At 29.6% G+C, this 24,236-nt stretch overlaps 3 protein-coding genes and 1 long non-coding RNA gene across 4 annotated transcripts; 1 reads left to right on the top strand and 3 right to left on the bottom strand.

Annotated features, from left to right (window-relative positions):
• Nucleotides 1–113: 113 nt before the first annotated feature.
• On the bottom strand, nt 114–3,293 carry LOC149893193 (uncharacterized). The gene is made up of 3 exons (XM_090076888.1): nt 1,711–3,293; nt 1,502–1,639; nt 114–356 (listed from the first exon to the last, which is right to left on the bottom strand). Exons 1-3 carry the CDS (start codon nt 2,572–2,574, stop codon nt 192–194), a joined length of 1,167 nt encoding a protein of 388 aa, XP_089933014.1. The 5' UTR covers nt 2,575–3,293; the 3' UTR covers nt 114–191.
• A 705-nt stretch (nt 3,294–3,998) lies between these two features.
• Nucleotides 3,999–6,780, top strand: LOC149893192 (uncharacterized). The gene is made up of 2 exons (XR_016449327.1): nt 3,999–4,144; nt 4,558–6,780. It is a non-coding gene; the product is annotated as an uncharacterized LOC149893192 (long non-coding RNA).
• A 3,947-nt stretch (nt 6,781–10,727) lies between these two features.
• LOC145187622 (uncharacterized) lies at nt 10,728–12,316 on the bottom strand. Its single transcript, XM_080064067.2, has 3 exons — nt 12,176–12,316; nt 11,052–11,516; nt 10,728–10,941 (listed from the first exon to the last, which is right to left on the bottom strand). Exons 1-3 carry the CDS (start codon nt 12,288–12,290, stop codon nt 10,913–10,915), a joined length of 609 nt encoding a protein of 202 aa, XP_079920193.2. The 5' UTR covers nt 12,291–12,316; the 3' UTR covers nt 10,728–10,912.
• Nucleotides 12,317–22,077: 9,761 nt separating this feature from the next.
• LOC149893191 (uncharacterized) lies at nt 22,078–23,565 on the bottom strand. The gene is made up of 3 exons (XM_090076892.1): nt 23,060–23,565; nt 22,631–22,752; nt 22,078–22,319 (listed from the first exon to the last, which is right to left on the bottom strand). The coding sequence occupies exons 1-3, from the start codon at nt 23,427–23,429 to the stop codon at nt 22,188–22,190; spliced, it is 624 nt and encodes a 207-aa protein (XP_089933018.1). The 5' UTR covers nt 23,430–23,565; the 3' UTR covers nt 22,078–22,187.
• Nucleotides 23,566–24,236: the final 671 nt, after the last annotated feature.

The raw sequence follows: 24,236 nt of genomic DNA, 5'->3' as shown, positions 1-24,236 counted from the left end.
TAAATGGAAATTATCCATAATAGGGTTACTTTTTAAATTTTTGCATTCGTTCTAGACGGTCTCTTAATATTTTTAGAGGGTAAACCAGAGACTTGGAAAAAAAAAGATTAGCGTTTCTCTCAAATATTATATATTACTTGGTAAGACTTCATATATGAACATGTAAAAATATCATCAAACATATTGCAAAATCATATTGTTCCAAAAAAGTTATTAGTAAATGCCATGTCATAAACATCAAAAAGGTCGTTATTAGCTGGAAGCTTGCATAACAGCGAGCCACGCGGCAAAACTAAACAATTAGAGCAAGTATGTGCAGTTGGTATATACATATATGCTTCATGTGTCTTCTGATCCTATAAATGAACAAAAATAAAAATATTATTATAACTTGCAACACTTAAGAATGTCTAGTTTTATTATTTTTATTTAAAAAAACAATTTTTTATGAAAATAACCTTCAAATATTTTTTGAAAAATTACATCATAAATCCAAGCATGGAGTTTTTTTACACACATTTTTGCATATTTATTAAAAAAAATTTCAAGATCTTGCAAATTATTCTTATTTATGTTTTTAGCTTATTATAGAAATCACACTAATTAAAGTAAACTGGGGTGGTTTTGTCCCACTTTGCACCTAAATTATCCTAGGTACAATAGCTGGTGGCCAATTAAAAATTGGCCACAATTGGTCTACAATTAAATTGGATACAATTAAAAAAAAGCTCACTGTACCTACGGCCAATTTTTTTCAAACCCCTCTATATGGCGGAACTTTTTTATTTAAGTCAATATACTTATATCAATAGAAAGTAATTGGTATATACATTTGATCATATCAGTTTTACAATTTTTAGACAAGTGCGGAGCATTAAACTTTGACGTTGAAAATACGTGGCCCTAGGTACACGAACTTCCCCTACACTTTAAAAATTCCAGGGCTTTTCCAGGATTTTTGAGGAAAAAAAAGAAAAATCCCAGGACTTTCTAGGATACTAGTCCCGGACATTGCAGGACTGTGGGAACACTGTTATGGTAGAAAATATAAACATTTAAAAAATATATATATATTGTGAAACAAAGTCATGCAGAAACATGCAGGGCCAAAGTTGCCCTTTTTTACGTTTTTTAATTTTGCAAGTTTTGTATTATGAAGAAATCTAAAAACCATAAACTATGAAGAACCATCCAAACCACTTCATAGTGACACTTAAAAACCATTATAGAAAAGTTAAAGCAACATTTTTACAATTAAATGCCCTTCCTGATGTTAACATGAATCAGGTTGTACTAGATTACATATTACCAGTAGCTGGATAACATGACTTGACAGACTATAAAAATGATATTTTAATAATATACATCTTTCAAATTATAATTTAGTTTCCGATAACAAACTAAATTTGAATGAAATAAATTATTCCGATATTTATTTTGAGTATGAGCAAAATCTTTCAGTTAAATACTACTATTTTATTAAATATAATAGATCTTTTACTTTTTCATCAGCTTCAATAGTAGGAATAAATTCAACAGACGGTTGCAATGCAAACCCAAGTAGAGGCTCTTCTGAAGCTCCAGTGACGAAAGAAAGAATATTTGCCAATGAAACACACTCTCTTCTACCACTGGCAACCTAAATAATATATTATATGTAACATCTAAAACATCACAGTGATCACTGTTTTACATTTAAAAAAAACTTACCTCTCTGACATATTTCACAAACATAGAATAAATCTCTTTTTCTTTAACTAAAGCTGTCGACCCTTCTGATGAAAATTTTGGCTTCAATAATTTTAAAAGCATTTTTGCTGTGAATTGTACTTTTGAAGGTCTTAATAATTCAAGTAATTGTGGAAACTCTTTGAAAAACCTTATCAAATTAAACTTGTTTAAACCTTTTTGTATATTAGATATACAAATATCTGCTGTATTTTCGGTGATCTTAATAATGATGCTGTCTGGTAAATATGTTGGTAGCTGCCCTCCTTGAAAGAGTGCAATACCAATTAACAAACCTACAAAGTAATATTCCTCAGCAAAGAGTTCTCTCAAACAACTATCAAATAATCTCTCTTTAATCATTCTATTGCATTCTCGTATCCACTCTCTCCTTGGACCACCATAATCCTTAGCTAGTTCTCCCATAAAGTCAACTTCAAATGTAATTAAAAAATTTTCAACGGATTCTAATTCAGCAAATGTTGACATTAAAATATTTTGTCGATCGATACAAATAAAGTTTGTCTCAGAATCTTTATCCGTGTTTTCATCAATGTTTTCTATATCTTGAACTCTGCCCTTGATCATTGTTTTTTGAAGAAACCTTAAAATTTCTATTGGATCCTGAAGATTATTTTCTTGAATTTCCTTAATTTTTTGGTTTTCAAAATCAATTTCAATATATATATTTTTATCAACTGAACCTTTTGCTACAAATGAAGCTGATGTAAGTTCTTTTATTTCCTGTATATCAACTTCATTAACATCTTCTTGATCTGTTAGTTGTAAACTTTTTGATACAAATGAAGCTGATGGAATTTCAATAACTTCCGTTGGAATGATCATTTGATGATCATTGCATCATTCTTTTAGCTGTAAATATAAAAGCCCTTGTCCAGCTAGTTTTTTTACAACATCATATGAGTAATCAATATTTGAGCATTTATTTAATTTTGATATTTTTTTTCGTGATACTTTAACAAAATCGAATTCATCTGAACCCAGCAAAGGAAATTTTTCATGCAACGACTCCTTTATTTTCTCTCTTATTATTTGTTCACTATCGAATTCATTGATAATCAAAATTCCATTTGCAATTACAGAATCCCATTTTAGGAATTGTTCTTCATCATTTTCTGTAGATGAAATTAGTGCAAATTCTAATGTTTTTGTCATTTTCTTTGATTTATTTTGATTGCCTATGTGGTTGCCTATATTGCTACTGTATGGTGCTGACGACCTTAATCTATCGTTTCTATTAAGGCGCCTAAAAATACCCGATGAACCACTTTCATTAAGCATTCCTCTAGCTCTTTGTAATGTGGAGGTTATTGTGAGTTCCGATTGTGGCCTGCTGATATTTGTGCTTTGATTTGTGCGAAGAAGAATAGAAGCTTCCTCTAACAAAGATGCAACTTTGCTATAACTATCCATATCGGTATAAGTATAACTGCTTTTTATAACTACACGCTTTTTCTAATAATATTATTAAAGTATTTTTAAATGTTGACAATGTTTTGTTCAACCAAAAGCCGATTGGCCGCGTTCTCCCCAGGAATATTGAATATATATTTGAAAAAGATTGAATATATTTGAAAAAGATTGAATATATTTGAAAAAGATTGAATATATTTGAAAAAGATTGAATATATTTGAAAAAGATTGAATATATTTGAAAAAGATTGAATATATTTGAAAAAGATTGAATATATTTGAAAAAGATTGAATATATTTGAAAAAGATTGAATATATATTTGAAAAAGATTGAATATATATTTGAAAAAGATTGAACGTTTAATGTTCAACGTCGTTTCGTCATTAGTTACTAGGCTTTGAAATAGTTACTGGGCTTTGGAAAAGCGCGTACTTCAAATGCACGCGGCCATTGGAAAAAGATCTTTTGAGCGAGTTAAAACTTTTTTCCTTTTGGAAATTAATTATTAGTTTATATTACATAAAGAGTCATCTTAATCAATTATATATCATATTATAATTGAAGTAAGTATATGAAATAGTTATATATACAATTTTATCAGATAAAGTAGAAAGGATTAAAATTTTTATTAGATAAAGTAGAAAGGATTTAAAGTAGAAAGGATTTTAGTTTTTTAAATCGTTTAGATTTTGTTTGTTTTAGTTTTTCTTTTAGCAGTTTTATTTTTATTATTTTATTTTTTAGAAAGAAAATAGGGGTATGGATGTTACTTAAAGTTATACTAATGCTATTTCCATAAAAGGGTTATTAATACTTTGAAATTTCTATGATGCTATTAACTATTTTTGTTCTTTTTTAGAAAATTTAGAAAAATAAAATAAAATTTTGTGCCAACACTGACAACGCATGTCACATGTTATTGTATGTAAAGGTTAAATTTTGTTATGAGGATTACAGTTCTTATGAAAAAAAAAAAAGAAGGTAAAGAATATTGTTTGTAAATATATATTTTATATCTATTTAAATTTTCTCGCATCACTTTTAAAATTTTTGTTTGCACACGTTTTATGTTTGCATATATGCTTTTTTGATATGTATGTGTATGTGGTAATAAGTGCTTTATAGTTGTTTTATCAATGTGTTTTTATAATAATGTTTTTTTAATAATGTAAAGTGTTTTTTTATTGTTTGTGTATGTGTTAATATGTGTTATATAATTGCTTTAAAAATGTGTTTAAATATGTATATAAGGAATATATTTAACCTTATATACATATTTAAACACATTTATTGTGTTTATAGTTCGTACATATGTTTATATTATGTTGTTTCTGTGTTTTCAAAGTGTTGTGACTTGGTAAACATCTACCTGAAAATCAATAATTGTATTTTAGAGAAGAAGCAGAACAAATGGCTTTAGATCGTGCAGCTCAACGTGATACGCACCAAACGGCATGGTTTAAGTTAAATACTGAAAATGAAAGAGCATATTGCTATTCTTATGTTGACATTCCTTATCACTTTATATTTGATGATAAACATTGTAAATGAAAGGTTAGACAAATAGGTGGTAATAAGGTGATAGTAAGAATGTATAAAGTTACTCCAACCGGAGATTTTTTTTTCTTAAACTGTTACTTTTGCAAGCAAAAGGAGCAACATCTTGGGAGGATGTGCGTACTGTTAATGGTATTGTCCTTGAAACGTTTTGTGAAGCATGTGTTTTGAAAGAATTGTTCTTTGCATTGGCAATGGGTGCAGAAGTTTGCATTAACTGAAAATATGAGAGTACAAGATGGGGAAGGTGAATTTTCCCAATGGCTACTAAAACTTGGGAATGGGACAGTACCTGTCAAAGAGGAGGATCCTTTTAAAGGATGCATTAAAATACCAAATCAGTGCGTTATTAGAGAAAATGAAACAGTTGTTGAAAAGATTTTTGGAGATGCTGATCAAAATGATTATTCTAAATGCGTGATTTTAACACCAACTATTGTTGATTCATTATCAATGAAGAAGTGCTTGAATGTCTGCCGGGTGAGGTCAAAATTTATTTAAGTGTTGATCAAAGTGATACTGATGACCTTAATGAATGAAATAACTTTCCTGTTTAGTTTTTGAACAGCTTAACTCTTTCAGGTATGCTACCTCATTGTTAAAAATTGAAAATTGGTTGTGTAATGTTGCTACTTAGAAATTTAGATCTCAAAGCTGGGTTATGTAATGGTACTCAAATGAAAGTTTGTGCTCTTCAAAATAATTATATTGATGCAGAGGTTTTGACAGGTGTTTCTGGTGGTAAATGGATTTTTGTTTCTCGAGTTCAGTTGGCTCCATCAGATTCTAATTTACCTTTTGTTCTGAAACGTCATGAGTTTCCTGTCAGATTGGCTTAATCAATGACAGTTAATAAAAGTCAAGGTCAAACATTTAATAGAGTTGGGTTATATTTAAAAAAACTGTGTTTCTCTCATGATCAACTATATGTTGCATGTTCAAGAACTAGGGCATTTAATAGTTTGTTTTTCAAAATTGATAAACATCTCATTCAAGATATGGTAGGTGAAAAGTGTTACACGAATAATGTTATATTTTTTTTATTACTTTAATATTTTTTTCATAGTTTTTGATAAATATACCTGTCATTTAATATGTTTATATGTGTTATATGAAACCATATTTGTTTATAGCTGTATATATGTTTAAATTATGTTGTTTCCATGTTTTCAAAGTGGTTTGAGTTGGCATTATATTGAGCAAGATTGATAACCTTGCCAGCTAAGCGGTGTACTTATAGTAGAGATGTGACTTGGCAGCATTTAGTGTCAGGCGGTTTTACTGCTTTAGAGCTAGGTTGTGTTGTCTAGCTTTTTTTAATTATTCTGGAAACACAGTAATGTCTGTTAATGTTTAGCGTAATGTGTATGGGAGAGTTTTCAACCTTGATCTTTATATCTAGGGTGTTTTCATGTCCTAAATTTGTAGTAATTGAATAACTAATATTGAATATAAAAACAAATATACTTTTACGCAGTTATATGTTTAGTAAAAAGATAAATATATAGTTAAGTTTAAATTGGTTTTCTACTTTTGCCTTTCATATTTTAATTTGGTTTGTTATTTTCGCTGGATTTTAGGATCAAGGGTGTAAATATTCTATTGTTATGTGTTATTGTTGTGATGTTTTGTGTTGATAGACTGCTTGGCTTACCTTCATGTTGGTGTCTATTGTTAAAAATGAATAATAAGTAGTTTCATTATTGGAACTTACTGCTTTTATTTATTTACTAAAAGCCAACATTATTCTAAAAATGCAGTTTATATCTTAATTTGAGTTTTTTTTTTTTTTTTTTTTTTAATATATTTTAGTATTGTTAATCCTTTGCATTTCGAAACAGATTTTATAGTTACATTTTCGATAAATGTTTTTATTAACTGCCATGTCAAAATAGGTTACTATAAATAGGTTAATCGATTTTCAGTTTTTATGTGGTTTTTTTTTTTTTTTTCTTTAAGATTTACGACGCATTTATACGATTTATAAAAAGAAAACCTGATTACCTTTTATTGTAAATTTCTGTCAGTTAAAATGATATAAATAGATGCAATTAGTACAATTTTTTTTTAATTTTCTCTATTTTATGCCTAATGATATTTGTTGTACGTAACTTAGGGGATCTTTTTAAACGGGGGTGAATATTGTAGTTTTGCGCATTTGTCAAATATCGAGTTACTTAAATTTTATACGGTGTTTAACTAATTAGCTTTATTTTGAGGAAAGAAAAATTCTTATATAAGTTAAATTCTTAAGTCATTGTTTCACATTTTATTATTCTGGTAAAAGGTCTTCATCAAAAACTTGATTACTCTTAATAAAAATAGCTCTATTCTCCTGACCTCCATTAAGGCAAAAACGGGGAAGGGAGATCCTTTATTTGTGTCAAAATATTTAAGAGAATTTACTTTCGAGTAACAAAAGGAATTTTTAGTAAATGGTAGCAAACTACCGTTTATTAAAAACTGTTGAAACAAAGAGGCCATATATAAAAATGGTCAGATTAGTGCCATAAATAGTAATGGTCAAATGTTCAGTTATTTTTAATTAATTTATTTAGTTGTGTGCATTTAACGTTTTAAAGACAATTTCCTTTTTTAAAGAAACATGTATCAAGGGGATACCAAAAAATTAATAACTCATGTATAATTTAAGTTCGCTTTATATTAATCTTATTAATTAAAGTTCATGTTATAAAAAATAGAACAAAAATTTAGCTTTTTTCGTCAATTTAAAGCATGATGAAGTGTTATTATTTTCTGTCAGTAACTAAAAACGTATTGTTTTGAACTTAGTAATGTCGAGGAAAATGGTACTGCATTACACTGATATGACATATGTCAGTATTAAATTTCTCAAATAATGTTAAATAATTGGTAAATTATTTTACCTCCGCGTTCTTTTTATTTCAATTTTACAGATGGTTTAATTTTTTAAATTTGAAGGCGTTTTTCTAAAAGGGTATTAGTAATGGTTTCGCAACTTTAAATTGTGGAAAACAGCCACCATAAATTAACAGACCGTCCATAACCCGTATTTTATTTATTAACAAATGAAATTGTCGATTTACGTCGTATTTTTGTCAAAAGACATCGCACGATGTCAAAACAACGTTGGTAAGACAACGTCGTTTTGACGTCGTTATCGCGATGTTATAACAACGTTGTAACAAGTCGGTTGACATCGCCGATGAAAACCCAACGTAAACCCGACGTCGGTTTGACATCGGGTGCCCACTGGGTTCCTTTTAATCAGTTCTTTAAATCCCTTAAATCTAAAATCATAAAATATTTGCAAAGCTGTAAAGTAATTGAAATCAAGAAAGTGGTACAATATCGGATTACAATGGTACAATTAAGGATCTAGTTTCCTTAATTGTACTCTTAGCGCTATTTTTTTAGTTTGATTCTTCGAGACTTAACGCTTTTTAAATTTTGAGCTTTTTAAACATGTTTACAACAAACAGTCCCTAAATTATGAAATCCAATTGAAAATCCAGGTTTCTACTCAGTAGATTGCCTACATTTTTTAATTTTGTCTTAGGGGGTACAATATTAGCAACCTTACCCTATACTTTATGTTTATTTAAAAAGAAGAAAAGTTTTAACGATATTCTTAACATTGAATGTAAATAAACTTTGTTTCCTCTTTTTAAGCTTTAAGCAATCTTAAAGTTAAGTTTTTAGGTACAAATAGTTACATTAAATTTGAAACCACTGCGTTGCATTGATTGTAAGCTGTCTACAATTATAAAATTTACTGGCGGGAATTCGCGATTTACAAAGATTTGTTTTTGGTAATGATGCTTCGATCAAGAATACAGGTTTATTTAATATTTTTCTAAATATTATTCAGATAAAACTGTTAACTAAGAATAATTAGTTAATACTATTTTGTTTTAGAGACCAAAGGACCTAATTTATCTATAAAAAGCAAATTAAGCATTTAAAAAATTATAAAAAACTTTTGTATTGATGTTTAAGATTATGACATTAGTCTTCGAAACAGTATCAGATTTTGAAAACCAAAAAAAAAAAAGGCTGAGGCAAACAATACTGGCGATTCACTGGGAAAAAAAAAATTTTTTTAGCTTTGCGAGGAAGCTTTGTCCATGTTTACTGAATTAAAACTAACTCAACATCAGTACATTGAATTGAGGTAATCTGCGATTCGCAAAAACTTAAAAAACTTGTATCCGCCAAACAATAAGCTTGTTGAATATTCAAGATCATTGCGCGTTGTTAAGTATTTATCTCTTGCTTACCTAGAATACTCCTCCATAATGATGACAAAAGTATTTCTCAATGCCCCAATTAGTGATTCATCAATGATTACAAAAAAAAGCATTTTACATGATAACCTTTTGATGCACAATTACGGAATAAAACATCGTTCATTTCTTGAAACAAGTTAAATAGACAACTAATGTTGAATTTCAAGTTAAATAGCTATTACTTATGCTATATAAAGTTTTTAAGAGAGATGTAGCGTTATTATGCGAATGTAGAAATTCTATTCCACTTTATACATTTTTGCCAAATGCATTTTTCTTTGTCTTTATTGTAAAATGTCTTCTCCCAAATATATTCAGCTATGCTTAGCGATTTATAATCACTTTGTGCAAAGCGAATTAAAATCTTACGCAACGTATTAAATTCTCATGGTCAGTGCACGTCATGGTAAGTACACACATATTTTTAGAGGTTTGTGCATTTACCAAGAAAATGTTCCGCAGTTTCATTTTAAAGAAAGTTACTTTTAGCTTTCTTCAAAAAATATTTGATTTTATAAAGCTGAGTATCGTCTAACAGCAACAGTTTTCTTATTATTATTATTTTTTTTTCTTTCTTTTCCGATTCCCGCTGTTAAGACGTTTTTGCTTCACATGGTATTACACGTGAGTTGCATTCATCTTCTTAAAACTGCTTCTTTCTATTATGAGGAGGGAGAATTAAATTGAAAACAACAGGAAAAAAAATTTGTTTGTTCAAAATAAAAATAAAGTTATTTAAAAAAAGAACTTTGTTCTTTTTTTAAATAATTTTGTTTTTATTTTGTGGAAAAAGCAAGTCGATAACATTGAATACATTTAATTCGTTTTACAGCTGCTTTTAACTTTTGCTCATTTTAATATTTTCTCATTTACTTGTGGTTTTCATGTGGCTTTTATATTTCAGCAGCATCTGTTCTTTCAGCATTGCGTCACAGTTTCACAAGGCTCTTCTTTTATTACATTTTCTATCAAGCAATGTCCCCATTTTGAAAAAACGCCTTGGGGACTTGATAAAAATTTTGAGTTTTTGGGTAGGAGCTTCTACGGTAGGGGAGCTAGTTCGGAAGTGCGGGCTAACTCAATAATTAAAGGTAGTACTTACTTGTTAATGGCAATTTTTTAAATTTCGTACAACTCAAGGAAAACAAATTCAAAATTTATTTAAATTGAGTTTATAAATGTTTTAAATTTAGCTTTTAAATTGCTGGAGATTTCAAAAATTCCTTTTTTTACTATCTTATGATGGATGCATCTCTATGTGTTCTTACAAACAAATGTTGTTCTTATTTACTATAGATCGGTCGATTTTACTTTCATACACATTTTTCAATAAATGCTTGTGGATGTGATCCTAGTAAGGGAAAACTGACAAATTCCTGTCAAATTTTTTCTAATACATTTTTAAAAGTACTAATAAAAACAAACTGCAATAGTTACTTATTATTTCCAACGGAACTTACAGTTAAAATAGGTTTTTCTTTAGTTATTGTTGTTTTCAATTCGTTGGGTAGATGACCTATTTATTGGAAAAACCACCAATGTCGCATCCAAAAACTTCAATAAACTCTTGCAGAATGAAAACAGTCTTTTATACTCATTTAATTGAGCACTCTCAGTCATTTTTTCAATTGCTCTTCTGAATTTCCAGCATTCTTATTTGACTAGAATTAGAACCATTCTCTATATGACGAATTGTTAAATTAAGTTCATAAGAAGTAAATTAATTATTTAAAATTAATCACAAGAAACTTTTTTCATCTAATTAGTTTACAACTTCATTGTTAAAAAACATACAAATTATGAAGCAGGGCTTTTTTATAACTTCTTGAATTTTATACATAAACAATTATTCTTTTAGACAGCACGCTCTTTGTCCGTTCTTTGGCTTCCTTAATACTTATCGATTCGAAAACAAGATTAGTTAAGACAAATCAAAGTATCGGGCATCCCCTAAAATTCAATTGTACTAAATCAAATTTAGTGGAAAAAATAGAAACTTTATTAATGGCAAACTAACATGAAAAATCTAGTTACTTTCATGCTGGCTTTTTTTCACTAACCTAAAGATCTTCTTCCATGTTTCAACTGGTTTAACTCCTCCTTGATTTCTATTTTGGCAGAGTCAATTTTATCTGAAGACATATCTTTTTCATATTGTTCGAGCAAGCTTTGTGTTCGTAGAGATATTCGACGACCTTTTAAGGGAACGGGGGCAGCAACTTGTTTTAACTCATAAAGTGATGTCTTTCTTTGAGATGTTGGTTTGATGAAGTCTTCCTTTATGCCATTACTTTCATCTCTTTCTTGCGATTCTGGTAATTCTTTGTCGACAGTCGAAAACAACTGCTGACCTCTTAGGGTTTCCTTAGGTAAAGAAAATCTACGAGGTTGCAAACCTTTATTGGAGTCATTAATTTTTGATTGAGAGGTTCTACGAGAGTATAACTGACGTTGTTTTTCCTCGTAAAACTCTCTTACTGTTGCTGGTGGTGATGACGTCGTTTCTGATTCTTTCAAAGTTTCTTCTAAAAAGCAATGTTAAAATATTTATGAATTTTTGCAGTTTATTTGTATCTTTGTAAATTTAAAATATTTGCTTTAGAACAATGGTTTTAGAAAAGGCCTACTATGGTTCGAGCGTCCTAAAAGATTTTTGCTTATGTAGATCTTAAATATGTAATATGGCAGCATTTCTATTTATATTCTAACTCACTATAAAAAGAACCTCAAAAATCAATTTTGAACCGATTAGTTCCAACTGGTTTATGTACCAACTGTTTAGTTCCAACTGGTGTATGTATTATTGAATAACACCACTAAATCGAAGAGCTAGCAATAAAACATTTCCTGACTGGTTTCTCCTCAAATGGATACTTCCCGAACAACTCATTATCTTTATAATTCAAAAAGAAAAATAGCACAGGTTATATCTGTTCTGGGATGTATCAGTAAGAGATTAATTCATCTAGGAAATATCAGTCGGAGAAAGTTTCTTTAGAGAAAAATATCAGTCTGGAAGGCGATTCCTACCATTTCTTTTAAGTATCCATTGTTTACTTAAAAAGTAAAGTAAAAAAGTACAATAATAATATATATATAATATATAAAATTATATATAAGTATAAAATAGTATGTAAGTGCAAAAAAAGTTCTTGCAACATTTCAATCATAAAAACTCTTCTACCTAAAATTCGCTGAGTTGAAGACTTTCGAGAACTTTTAACCATTTTTTGGAGGCCAGCTGCTTCAATATGCTCAAAGCTCTCAATTGGTGGTGTGGCGCTGGTAACAGATGCCATTGTTAGACTTTTAAATACGAAATAGTACGCCTTGATTATGTGTACCCTTGAAATAATGTTTAAAATATCATACTTTAATGAAAACTAGCTCAACGAATCCCCTTTTGATACCGATTAAGGCGATGGTATTGACAGCAACTATGATAAAGACTATGTTAATGATGTTACAGACGAAGACGGTGATTATGATGATTATATTGATGACAATCAAAAATGATGTTTTTTAAAATATTTTTTAGATGGTAAAACTACAATATTTTATTATAAATAAAATATATATATATTTCTAAAAAACTACTTTTAGAGATATTTATGAAAAACACCGCTAAAAATTTTTTATTTCAAACTATCGTGCTCAAGGCTCGCAAAATACAAGCGGTAGGAAAGCTGATAACAAACGAAAATCTACAAGTAGCATATTTTTATTTACTCAAAACTTTTACAACCATCAAAAGCTTTTTCTTTTCTAAATGTAAACTTAATTAATGCTAAAACCAAATCCAATTGCAAAAAAATCAAGCGAATCAGATGAAATCTCAGCGTTAAGATGAAAAGAGAAACTTTAAATGCGAATACTTCATAAGTAGATGCAAGAATGATAAATAACCAGTAAAGAATAAATCGTCAGAAGAAATAATCAGAAAATAATCATAGCATTAACATTGAAGTAAAATTTCTATCGAAGACAAAAACAAAATGACTTAAATGGTTTCCTAATGACACAACTCCGAGAATAATGGTAGCAATTGGAATCCTTCTTTTTTAAATGACGTTGATATTAGACTTCATAAAGTTCTATTACTTATAAAATTTCCTTGGTTTTCTGCTAAAGCCATTTTTTATTAGTTAAACCCTCTTTCGGCAGCTCTATTTTTCTTCTCAGAACGAAGCTGCTAAAAATCTTTTTTTTTGTAAAAGTTTGTTAACTACTTAACATATGGAAACCGAATATAAATAAATATCTTCGTTGAGACTATGTTTCCGTCATATCACTTTGAACCTCATGATGCAAATCAGATTGACAAATGTCGGTCACTATTGATCAAATGTCGGTCGCTATTGACGAAGTTTATCGACAGTTTTTAAACTAACATATTTTGATTATAAAAATGAAAATAAGAGAATAAAAAAATGTTTAAAACTATTTGCTGTAAAAAAATTTTCTTTGATTGGTTCTCAAAAATTCTTTACTAAATATTTTTTTCAAATGATGGAAAAAATTGAAAATTTCTGTAAAGAATAAATAATGTCAGCTTCTGTACATCGTCTATGTTTAGTGAAAGATATTTGTAAGTATAAACTTATCAAGCAAATTATTGTGTTTTATTGGTTCATAGAAGTAAATATGCAAGTATTTTAATTCACATGTTCATATTATTTTTGGTAATGTAAATAAACGAAACTTCAAAAGCGGATCTTTTGCGTTCCAAAATCGAAAGCTTTCATCATTAAGAAACATATCATGTAGAAAAATTAAACTGCTCATTTCGGAAATATTACCGTGAAATTCGATTTATTAAATTTATAAGCAAAAGATAAAATATAAATATCTATAAAATTATAAATATGTATAAAACCCTGGAACATAATTACCACTTAATGCATTATCCCGTGTCTGACAAGGAGTGGCTTATCGGGACTTGCCCATGTCTCACACGTTCAACCGTAGTACAGCACTATTCAAACGTTTTATGGCCGTTTCTGAGCCGTTCGTGAGGAATTTCTTATGTTATTTTTTTCTAAGAATTTGAATTACTAATTTTTTGTCCTTGATTTTGGTCCTTGAATTTTTTGTCCAATGATTTTTATTCAAAAAATCATTTAAATTAAAAAAAAGGATCATTTTTTACAGTAAACTCGAAATTAATGTGTGCATGAAGTAGTTAATTCTATCATTTTTCCAAGTCAGATCCAAAAAACCACTTTTGATGTTTCATTGAAAAGTAAGACAAACAGTAGCGTCATATGAAAGCAATTGCAAAAAATGCTTAATTTGATGAACATCCATTTTTATCATGTACCAACGGTTTGTATAGCCAGTTTACTTAGCTGAGCCTCTCGCGTCAATTAGCTGCTGTAAAGGATAGAGATGTTTGGTAGTTTTTGGGTGGCCAGTCCTCTTGAGCCCTCATGTGGCTGAGAAAAAGTTAATTAAAGTTTTTTTCCCTACTATGAAAAGTGTTTTGAAATTTATTTTTTAAAAAAGCGCATGATATATTTAACAAAAGTTTACAGTAAAAACTTTTTTTTCATCACATAAGTTGGTAATCTCTTATCCAACCTGAGGCCGAACTCCACCAACACCCCCCCCCTCCTCTGCACTGTTCCAAAATATTGGGTACACCAATAAAAGTACCAAAACAAAATCTTATTTTTTCCAAAAAGACAAAACTAAAATCGATTTAGGAATTCGTCGAAAAAAAATTGTTAAAAAAAACTGGTCAATTGTGTAAAATAGCTTATACTAAATGTCATTCAGATTCCATAACTAGGTCTTATGCTTATTATTTATAGATATGATGGAATTTCATTATTGCATAAGTTCTCACCGGTTCTTTGAATCAAATGATTAGTTGCTTCTATTGCCATTAGTTGGCGATTTAGCTTTCCATAAATTACGCTAAAAAATAATTTTTTTGTTTATTTTATTAAGAGATTTTTAATCAAAATTAAAAAGTTTAGAAATTGTTTAATAATCTGTTAGTTTTGGTTCAAGAAGGCTATAATAATTGTCAAATAGAAACAATACGAGCATCTAAAGCAGGCACCCAACAAATCATTAAAAAAATTCACTGAAACAAATTGACCATGATGATCTCTCCAAAGCTCTGAATTGAACTCTAGTGGTAACTTGATAGGAAACGATAATCGCGCTAACTAGCCATCCCAAAGGACTACTTGAAGTTTTGCATGATAAGTGGTTGAAACTTTTTAAGACGTTCATAAAAAAGTTTAGAATAAACCCTGAAAGAATAAAAGTTATCCCCAAAAGAATAAACCATGGTTTCACTTTATGAGGCAGACGAACTTCAATGTGATATTGCTAGAGCCTTGAAGACTGTAATTCCGCGATACAAGGAGTTGGGTAATGAAGGTGACAAACCAGGAAGAGATCGCGAATCCTCCCTCTCGCTTACGGAAAATCATCAAAAGAGAGTTCTATAGAATCTGAAGAGAACAGTCAGATTGATCGCTCGTGATATTTTGTTTAAATTGCGAAACAGTCAGATTGATTGCTACGAAAGATTTGGGAATAAAGCCTTTAAAAAAGCATAAAATGAAACTGCTGACGAATGCTAATAAAGCCGTAAGTAAAGAAAGATGTTAAATGCTCTTGAACAGGGTTGATCAAGGGGTTAAATTGAATCAAACAAACTATCGAAGTTGGGTCCTTCGTTGCGCTCAAAAGCACTTTAGTGATAATTACTGGATCTTTCTGCAAGATTCTGCTCCTACTCAAAGACTGGTATTGTGCCAATTTTCCTGAATTCATCAACTCTCAAGAATGGCCCCCATCTTCACCTGATCTTAATTTTTAAAAGATAAGAGAGTTCTATCACATTTTTGAAAAATATGTAATAGAACTCTCTTTTTTTCAAAACTAAAACTCCATTCAATTTTTTATTTCATTTAAAGATATCAAATCTGTCAAGCTTTTTTCTAATACGTTAAGGGCTTCATTTTTTTTTTTTGATTACCAAATTTTTTTTTTATTACAAAAATTTTTTTTAATCAAAAAAATTTGGGCGTAACAGAATTCCTAAACTTTATTGTTTTTTTGTCATTTTTTATGTTTTTAACTTTCCATAATTATTTCCATAAATATTGATGCTTTAACTTTAGGATGACATTATTAAGCTATAAACAAAGTTAAAAAATCTTAAACGCGTTATGCGCTTACTTTCAGTTTTGTGATTTTTGCTCAACCCAATCGCTCATATTTCTCAAATGACTCGATCAGATTTAGCTGTATATGAAACAAATCAAAGAGAAGTTTTTGCTAGATTTAAAATACAAAAGCTTATTACTGCTTTCTTGGTTTTAACCCTCATGAGTTACTTTGTTAATTTTTTCCAATAATTTAATCAAGATTAGAATATCACTTTTTTTTTTTTTTCTATTTTACCTTTTTCTTTGTTTATTTAATTGTTAGCCAAACATGTACAATGATGTTTTCCTGTAAATCTTGTTCTGTTGACAAAAGGAAAATAATTATGGGCCTGGTGTTAATGGGGAAAAGGCTCAGTTACAAAGGGTAATTATAGGGATAGGACAAAATAATGTAAACACCTTCAAAAACAAACAAGTTTATTCTAATAAGAAGTAGGACCCCTTTTGACCATAATCACAGACTGAATCCGGCGAGGCTCGTACAAACTTTTAATGTCTTCGAATGGAATTTTCGTCAACTCTTCTATCAAAACTGTTTTTAGTTCTTTTAGTGATTTCGGTGGTGGATATCAACTTTTTAAATTATTTTCTAACGTGTTTCACAAATATTCAATAATATTAGGATCAGGCGGTCTGATTTATCATGCCATTCTCAGATAAGTTTAGCAATGTGGATTGGGCCCATTGTCAACCTGAAATATTGCTTTGCCTTCCGGGAACAATTCTTAGATCATTCGATGGATTTCATCCAATAAAGTAGTCAAATAGTCATGACTATTGATTCTGCCATGAGGGAAACTATTGAGCCAGTTGATTTCCACGATATTTCTCCCGAGATCATCACAGATTCTGCTCAATGTTTCAGAGTAAGAAGAAGGCAGTTGGTTTCGTTTGTTTCTTTAGGCTGCTTCCAGACGTAAAACTCTACCAGTGGTCGGAAATAATGTAAATGACAATTCATCTGAGAATATTACATTCTTCTACTGCTGCATAAACCAGTCCTGGTGATTTTTTACCACTCTAAACATTTTCAAATGTTTGTTGCTGAGAGCAAAGGTTTCTGGATAGCAGCCCTTCTATAAAATCCGGCATTATGAAGCTCCCGAAGGACAATTTTTATAGAAACTGAATTTTTGAGTTGCTCATTAAGATCGGCAGTAATTTTAAAGAATTTTGCTCGGTAGTCCTTAGTAACAATTCGAGTTAGAATCCTATCAGGTCTTTATCAGAAAGCTTTTTTTCTCCTTCCGAAATTGCTGTTTGATGACCGTGCTTTTCAAATACTGTCATTACATTCGAGACTGTAGCTCTTGAAATATTAAGTATCTGGGTAATTTTGGTCATGCTTGCTCCTGCCATACGGGCACCGAAAATTTGGCCTCCTTTGAAATCGGATAGGTCTGTTATGTCCGAGCAATTTTTTTTTGTTAAATCAATTTTATCTAAATATATATATATATATTAATTGGAAATATAGACAAGGTACATTAGAATAAATGATAAAAATAAAAATCTAATGATCATTAACGACTTTACGTAGGGGAACATGGGGCAAGATGATGAACGTTTTGAAAAGCACTTATACAGGTATTTACGAAAGTTTAAACGATTGCAGAATTTTCAAATCTAATCTTCGGTTTTTCTTGAATAAAAATCTAACGGAAATAGATATCAAAATAATTATTTTTCTAATTTGGTAAATAGGTTTTTGTTAATAGAATAAAAAAAAGTAGGTTTTGACTCATTACCGTTTACTCAGAAATTTCATTAAAAGGTAGGTGATACAAATTAAGAAGTTTCACAAACGTTTAAACGATTTTATTTAGGATCAATTATTTGCTAATTAATTGATAAATCCGCTGCGAAATTTTTTTTCGCAGCGAATTTATCAATTAATTAGAAAATAATTGAGTAGTTTTTCAATCAAAAAATTCATCACAACATCATCAGGCAGCTTTTAATTCATTAAAAATCAACTTAAAATATTGTGAACTTCAAATTAATTTCAATGGCGTGAAAATGGGTTGAAAATCAGTTTCTAGTGACATCAAATGGCAAGTTATTGGTATGGCGCGGACAAAAAATCACACAAACGTTCAAATAGGCAAAATACTTAACATTTCTGGATATTGCGTTAGAAGAACCATCAAAACCTGGGAACTTACCAAGGACGTCTCCGACATGCCGCGTATTGAGTATTTTAGCTTACTCAATGGTTCGCATTAGATAAACAACTTGAATAGTTGCAAGCACATAATATATATTTATAATACAAGAAGTTTAGTACAAAGTCTTAATAAGGTACTCTAGCATAGTCAAGTATAAGATTTACAAAACTTAAGAAAGCATGGCTAGCACACAATGCATTGCGGGGATATTATAAACCCGCTAGTTTATTATCGGGAAGCCGAACAGACTTCAACACTCTCGCCGCCTTTGACGAGTAAAGGAATAGTTTTCTCATTAACGAAGGTGATAGTTATTATCTTCGCTTTGTTAGAACATTCGATAGGATATAGCTTATTAATAGGTCGACTTACTGAACACGATTTTCCGTTTTCTTGTATGTAATTAACTTTAGCGACTCGAACGACCCCATCGTTAGAATATATTAATTCTTCAACTCGTGCTAACTTCTACAACTGTCTTTTACAATTATCGTTTTCAATCAATACAATGTCATTAACACTAATACCATAACTACCATTATTTTGATTTGATTTATGATATTCACGCAACTCTGTCAAGTATTCACATTTGAATCTGCTTTTAAAATGATTCAACGTATTAGTTAACATACTGTTTCTTATATACACATCTTGTTCTATCTTATCACTTGAACTTAAACTTGATTCAAAACGGAGCTTATGACCAAAAACTAAGTGATTGGGAGTGAGTGCTTCATTGCCCTGGTCATTATACAAATAAGTTAATGGTCGGTTGTTTAACACCATTTCAATTTCAGAAAGCAATGTTCGTACTTCTTCATATGAAGATTTCGAGGACTTTAACGCCTTTTTTAAACATCTTTTTGTCATTCGAACCAGTCGCTCAAAAATCCCTCCCCACCAAGGTGCAGAAAGTGCATTAAACTTCCATTTTATAGAATGGTTAGCAGCAAAGGCTTGAGTTTCAGATGATACAAACTGAGAACCATTGTCTGAATAAATTATATCAGGAACCCCCCGTCTCCCTATAAATCTACGAATACCCATAATGCATGCATTTGATGAGCAGTCAGCTACTAAGTCTAACAAAATCGAACGACTACTGCAACATGTAAACAAAAAAATCCATGCCTTATTTGATGTACTACCATTGTAAACATCTTTAACATAAAGCGGGCCTGCATAATCTAAAGCAACAGACTTGAAAGCGAAATCAGAGTTTAAACGACTTTCAGGTAGAGGAGGAGCAGGTGGGTAACAATAAGGTTTACTCTCTAGACGTCGACAAGTTGGGCGCTACTGCAGTTTCTCCCCCCCCCCCCCTTTTTTTTATGATTGATTATGATAGAGAATTTTATGCTGATTCAGAAAAATATAAAAACATAGGCCTGAAAATCAACGGAAAGTGCTCTAATTCGAAGTCAAAGTTGTAAAAAATCCCACTAAAAACCCTAATATTCGCCATTTTGAAAATAATAAGTTAATGATCTTTTTGCTGACAAAAGCAATACATTAATAGCATGGTTTTTACGTTAAAAAAGTTGTTAAAGTATGTTTATCTTGCGCAAGTTTTTGTGGCAATGAAAATAGCCGTTTTTTGATTTATTAGAGAATAAACTATATTGCAAGTAATGTACTTTTGTAATAAATTTTAAAAAAGAAATCAACAGTTTTTTTTTCCTAAAAGAAGAACTTTTGAAACTTAGTTCATTGTTGTTTTATCACATGTAAAATTTAGAAATAGTAACCTTTAAACCATTTTTTTTTAATAAAAAAACCAGCGTACGATACAATGATAATTATTCATCAGTTTGTCTGCATTCTCAAATTCTACGTTCAACCTTTATTTGAAATCTTCCATTAATTTCATTTCGTTATAACAATTTCGTTATAATACTTTAAAACAGTAATGTAAAGGCTGATGGAAACCAGGTCTGTTTATTGCGCAATGTAACGGTAATTAGTTTTCGTTACAAATGAAAGCGTTTTGAAAAAAACTGGCGAATATTAGGGTTTTTAGGAATCGAGTGTAGGGGAGAAATACTCCTATTGAATTATAAAAAAACCCGTATCCGCGTCCCGCATTGCGCATAAATCTGTGATAATTTTACATAAGTTATTTTTGTAAACAACATGCGTAATTTATTCAATGATATATTAGGATTAATTTTATTCTTATTATATCATTTATTTAAAATATTTTTCAAAATATAGCCTAAACCATAATAGTTTTTTAATTATAAAAATATCCACATTTCATATTGGATATTTTATTGAGGAGATTTTTTAGAATTAAAAAAAAAAAAATGCAAAAAAACTTTTTTCCTCTATTTTTTTGTAGAATTTTTTTTTATAAGAGATTATTTTTTCTTTAGGCAAAAGTTTTGTTTATTTGTTTGTTAGAAGGGGCGGATAGGGGGGAGATAGGGGCGAACGTAATACCGTGGATACTCTACTTTTTGTAAATCTATAGAAGAGAGTGGTCTAAAACGGGCCTCTCGGTTGAGACAGGCCCCCACCTCATCTAATCTTATGCTTAGCCAAATATTATTAAAATTTAACATTAGTATGTTGTTCAGCTAACCATAAGAAAACTATCCCCGGAAAGAAAAAAGCCCTGTTTCACCCTCACTTTTAAAATCTTTTTTAACCCATTCTTTTATAAGCAATATTGAAAATATTGTCTTTAACAAAATGTTGATCAGATATTATATAAAGGTAACAAATAAGAGGAGTACCGGATATGATATCCGACCGGATAATCCGGTCAAAATGCCGAATATTTGTATATCATATATTTGGCCGGATAAATCACTATAATATCCAACCGGATATATCATATATCTTAGATAATCTCTCATCCCACCTGTACACATATTGTTATGCTGTAGTAGTTTCTATCACTCAGTTACAGAAGAGATTTGAGCACATTCTGTCTCAATTGAGTTTACTTCGAGTGTCAAAATTCTAATATGGTTAAGGAACAGATGATTATTTATTACTAAAGTATAAGTAACTGTCAGTTCTTGATTAAAACTCGGGTTTTATACATTTATTAAATAAGGAACCCATTTTAGGCTAACACTAGGGTGAAATGGGCCCCTGGCATCTCTCTTTTTATCGGTTGCTTCTTAACGTAAGGCATAAATGCATCTTTAATTTTCAGATAACAAATTGTAGAGCATAAATTGAATATCCTTTAAAAAATTTGTTTTTAGGTTTGTTTGTACGAGGCTAGTTGATTGTATCATTTTTTGAAAAGGGGGATATTTTAGACCACTCTCCCCAAATATTTAACAAATCACGTTGTTTAAAAACTGAAACAAATTAGGCCTATTAAACAGGCTATTTAAAAATGATATGATATTTTATTACATTTGTTAAGTTATTGTCTGATTTAAAACTTAAAAAACAACTAGAATTAGACAGGTTCGTACCGAGCCAACTTAGCGCTTCGGGAAAGCAAGAAAAATTGTGCTCCCTTCCTCTTAAAAAAATTAAATGTTATTGTCTTTAACTCTGACATAACTTTTATTTAAAGAGAAGGGGGCGCAATTTATCTCATTTACAGAACAAAAGAGCGCTCTTTTGTTCACTAAATGAGCTTTTATTAATTAGAGTTTATATAAGGAGGCGCATTTTTAGCACAAGTTAAGATTAAAAAAAAAAGATTTCCCTTAAAATTTCCTTTATTTTTTTCTTAATTATAATTAATTCACGCCCTTAGCACGGCCCTGTAATTAGAATAGAATGGAACTAGATTTTTCATGTCATTTAATGTTTTTAAAACGATTTGTGGCTATGAAAATAGCCGTTTTTTAAACTTGATAGGGTTGTATCATTGACATTGGAAAGTATCACTGACACCCGCATCTTTGATTGAAATGTGGGCACACTCGCAATGATACCATTGTGGGCATTTTGTGCATTGCACCCAATCGTTCTTTTTAGAGGATGTGTTCTTGCAAATCTGTAATAATAAAATATTAAAGGTCATCCTTGTAATCACTACTACAATATCTATTACTCCATCAATTTCTCAAATTTCATAGACAGCTATAATTTAGATATAACTGTAAACAACTCAAAGAAACAAGGAAACATATGTTTATAAGGATAGAACCTAAAATGTAACAACGGTATATATTTATTTTTCGCCAACCAAATCGCATTTAATTCAAAGTGGACGAACAAAATAGTAAAGGAACAGGTTATTCCCTAATACAATATTGGAATAAAAATTTCAGCTTATTATTATGTTAAAATAAAATAAACACTTGCCCTGCAAATATCGTACAAACGTTCAAAACCACTTTCAAGGTTCTTTAAACACCTACCGCATAAAGTATCGTATATATATTTACGAAATTGTACTTCATTAAATGGATCATTGATATTTTTTTCTGAAAACACAATTTTAAAGAAAGCTAAATAAAATAGAAAATAAAAGTCGTGTAATGATGCATTTTTAAATAGTCGCAGACAAATTATAAGTTATGCAAACTATAATTAACAATTATAATTTATTGAACAAATAATTAAATTTATAGTTAATAATGCATAAATGAATTTATATATGCAATTAATTAAATATAAGCAACATAATAAAAAATTAGTTATAAAATCGACAACTAAAAAAATACTAATATATAAATATTGCACAAGATGCACTCTGTATGCAGAATGCATATTGTGTAAAAATAATGATACCTTCACAAAGTTGTAATGCATAATAGCATATGTAAACACCGCAGTTGTAACTATCCTTCTGTAAACAATGACTTGGGGCTGAAATGACGGTTGGGTTTAAAATGTTAAACTTTAGTCGAAAAAGGTCTTTAGCAACAGCAATGGATTTATTGTGTGATAAATTATTTGGCATAATATTGCAATGGAGTGGATCAAGTACAGTTATTTCTTTTGTTATAACTTTTAGATGTATTAAAATCCAATGAGAATTAGTTGGGTTAAAAGGAATAAGGACTTGTTCTATAACTTTAGTATCAACATCTCTCCATAAAAGCCATAAACTTTTTGAACAGCTTAAAGCTAATGCTTCAGTTGGACCCAAATATTTCATTGAAGGGTATCTTTTTTCTAAGCAATGTAGAAAACTTCCTATGACTTCATCTTGAAGCCAGCCTTTTTGAAAACCTGGAGTGCTTTTTTTTAAATTAAAGGAAATGTCAGATGGTATATTGTTTTCTAATGTCAAAAGGGAAATAAAAGATATTTGGTGAGAGCCATGCCTAAATATATCAATAAATTAAAAAAATAATATATATATATATATATATATATATATATATATATATATATATATATATATATATATATACACATATATATACATATATATACACATATATATATATATATATATATATATATATATATATATATATATATATATATATATATATATATATATATTATATATATATATATATATATATATATATATATTTATATATATATATAAACAAACACACATATATATGAATAATTTATATTTTACACAAAAATATAACTAATATACTGAAGGAAATATAGTTTATTGTTTTATTTACTGTCTAATATATTATCCATTACATCAAATTAACTTGAATAAGCAAATTTATTTAAAAGCTAAGATATTCATAGAAAATATGAATAGTAGCAAGTATTTGAAAATGTATTTAAATATCTTACGTAATGAGAGTGTTGGTGAAATCACAAGTTTCAATCTTATCGCATATTATTGTACTTTGTTTATCATGAATTAGATCAACATGTTGCTGAGACAATTTCAGAACTATCTCTTCTTTTTGGTTTTGTGCAGGATATTGATATGGTTTTGTTTCCTTTTTCCTATTTTTTTTTCTTGTTCTCTTAAATTTATTGGGCT

The sequence above is a fragment of the Hydra viridissima genome, unplaced genomic scaffold (genome assembly GCF_058129835.1).
Source record: "Hydra viridissima isolate aposymbiotic clone 2 unplaced genomic scaffold, HvirCarnegie_v1 scaffold_1, whole genome shotgun sequence".
NCBI classification, from domain to species: domain Eukaryota; kingdom Metazoa; phylum Cnidaria; class Hydrozoa; order Anthoathecata; family Hydridae; genus Hydra; species Hydra viridissima.
Note: the sequence above shows the minus strand (reverse complement) of the source record. Positions and strands in the feature narration are given on the sequence as shown.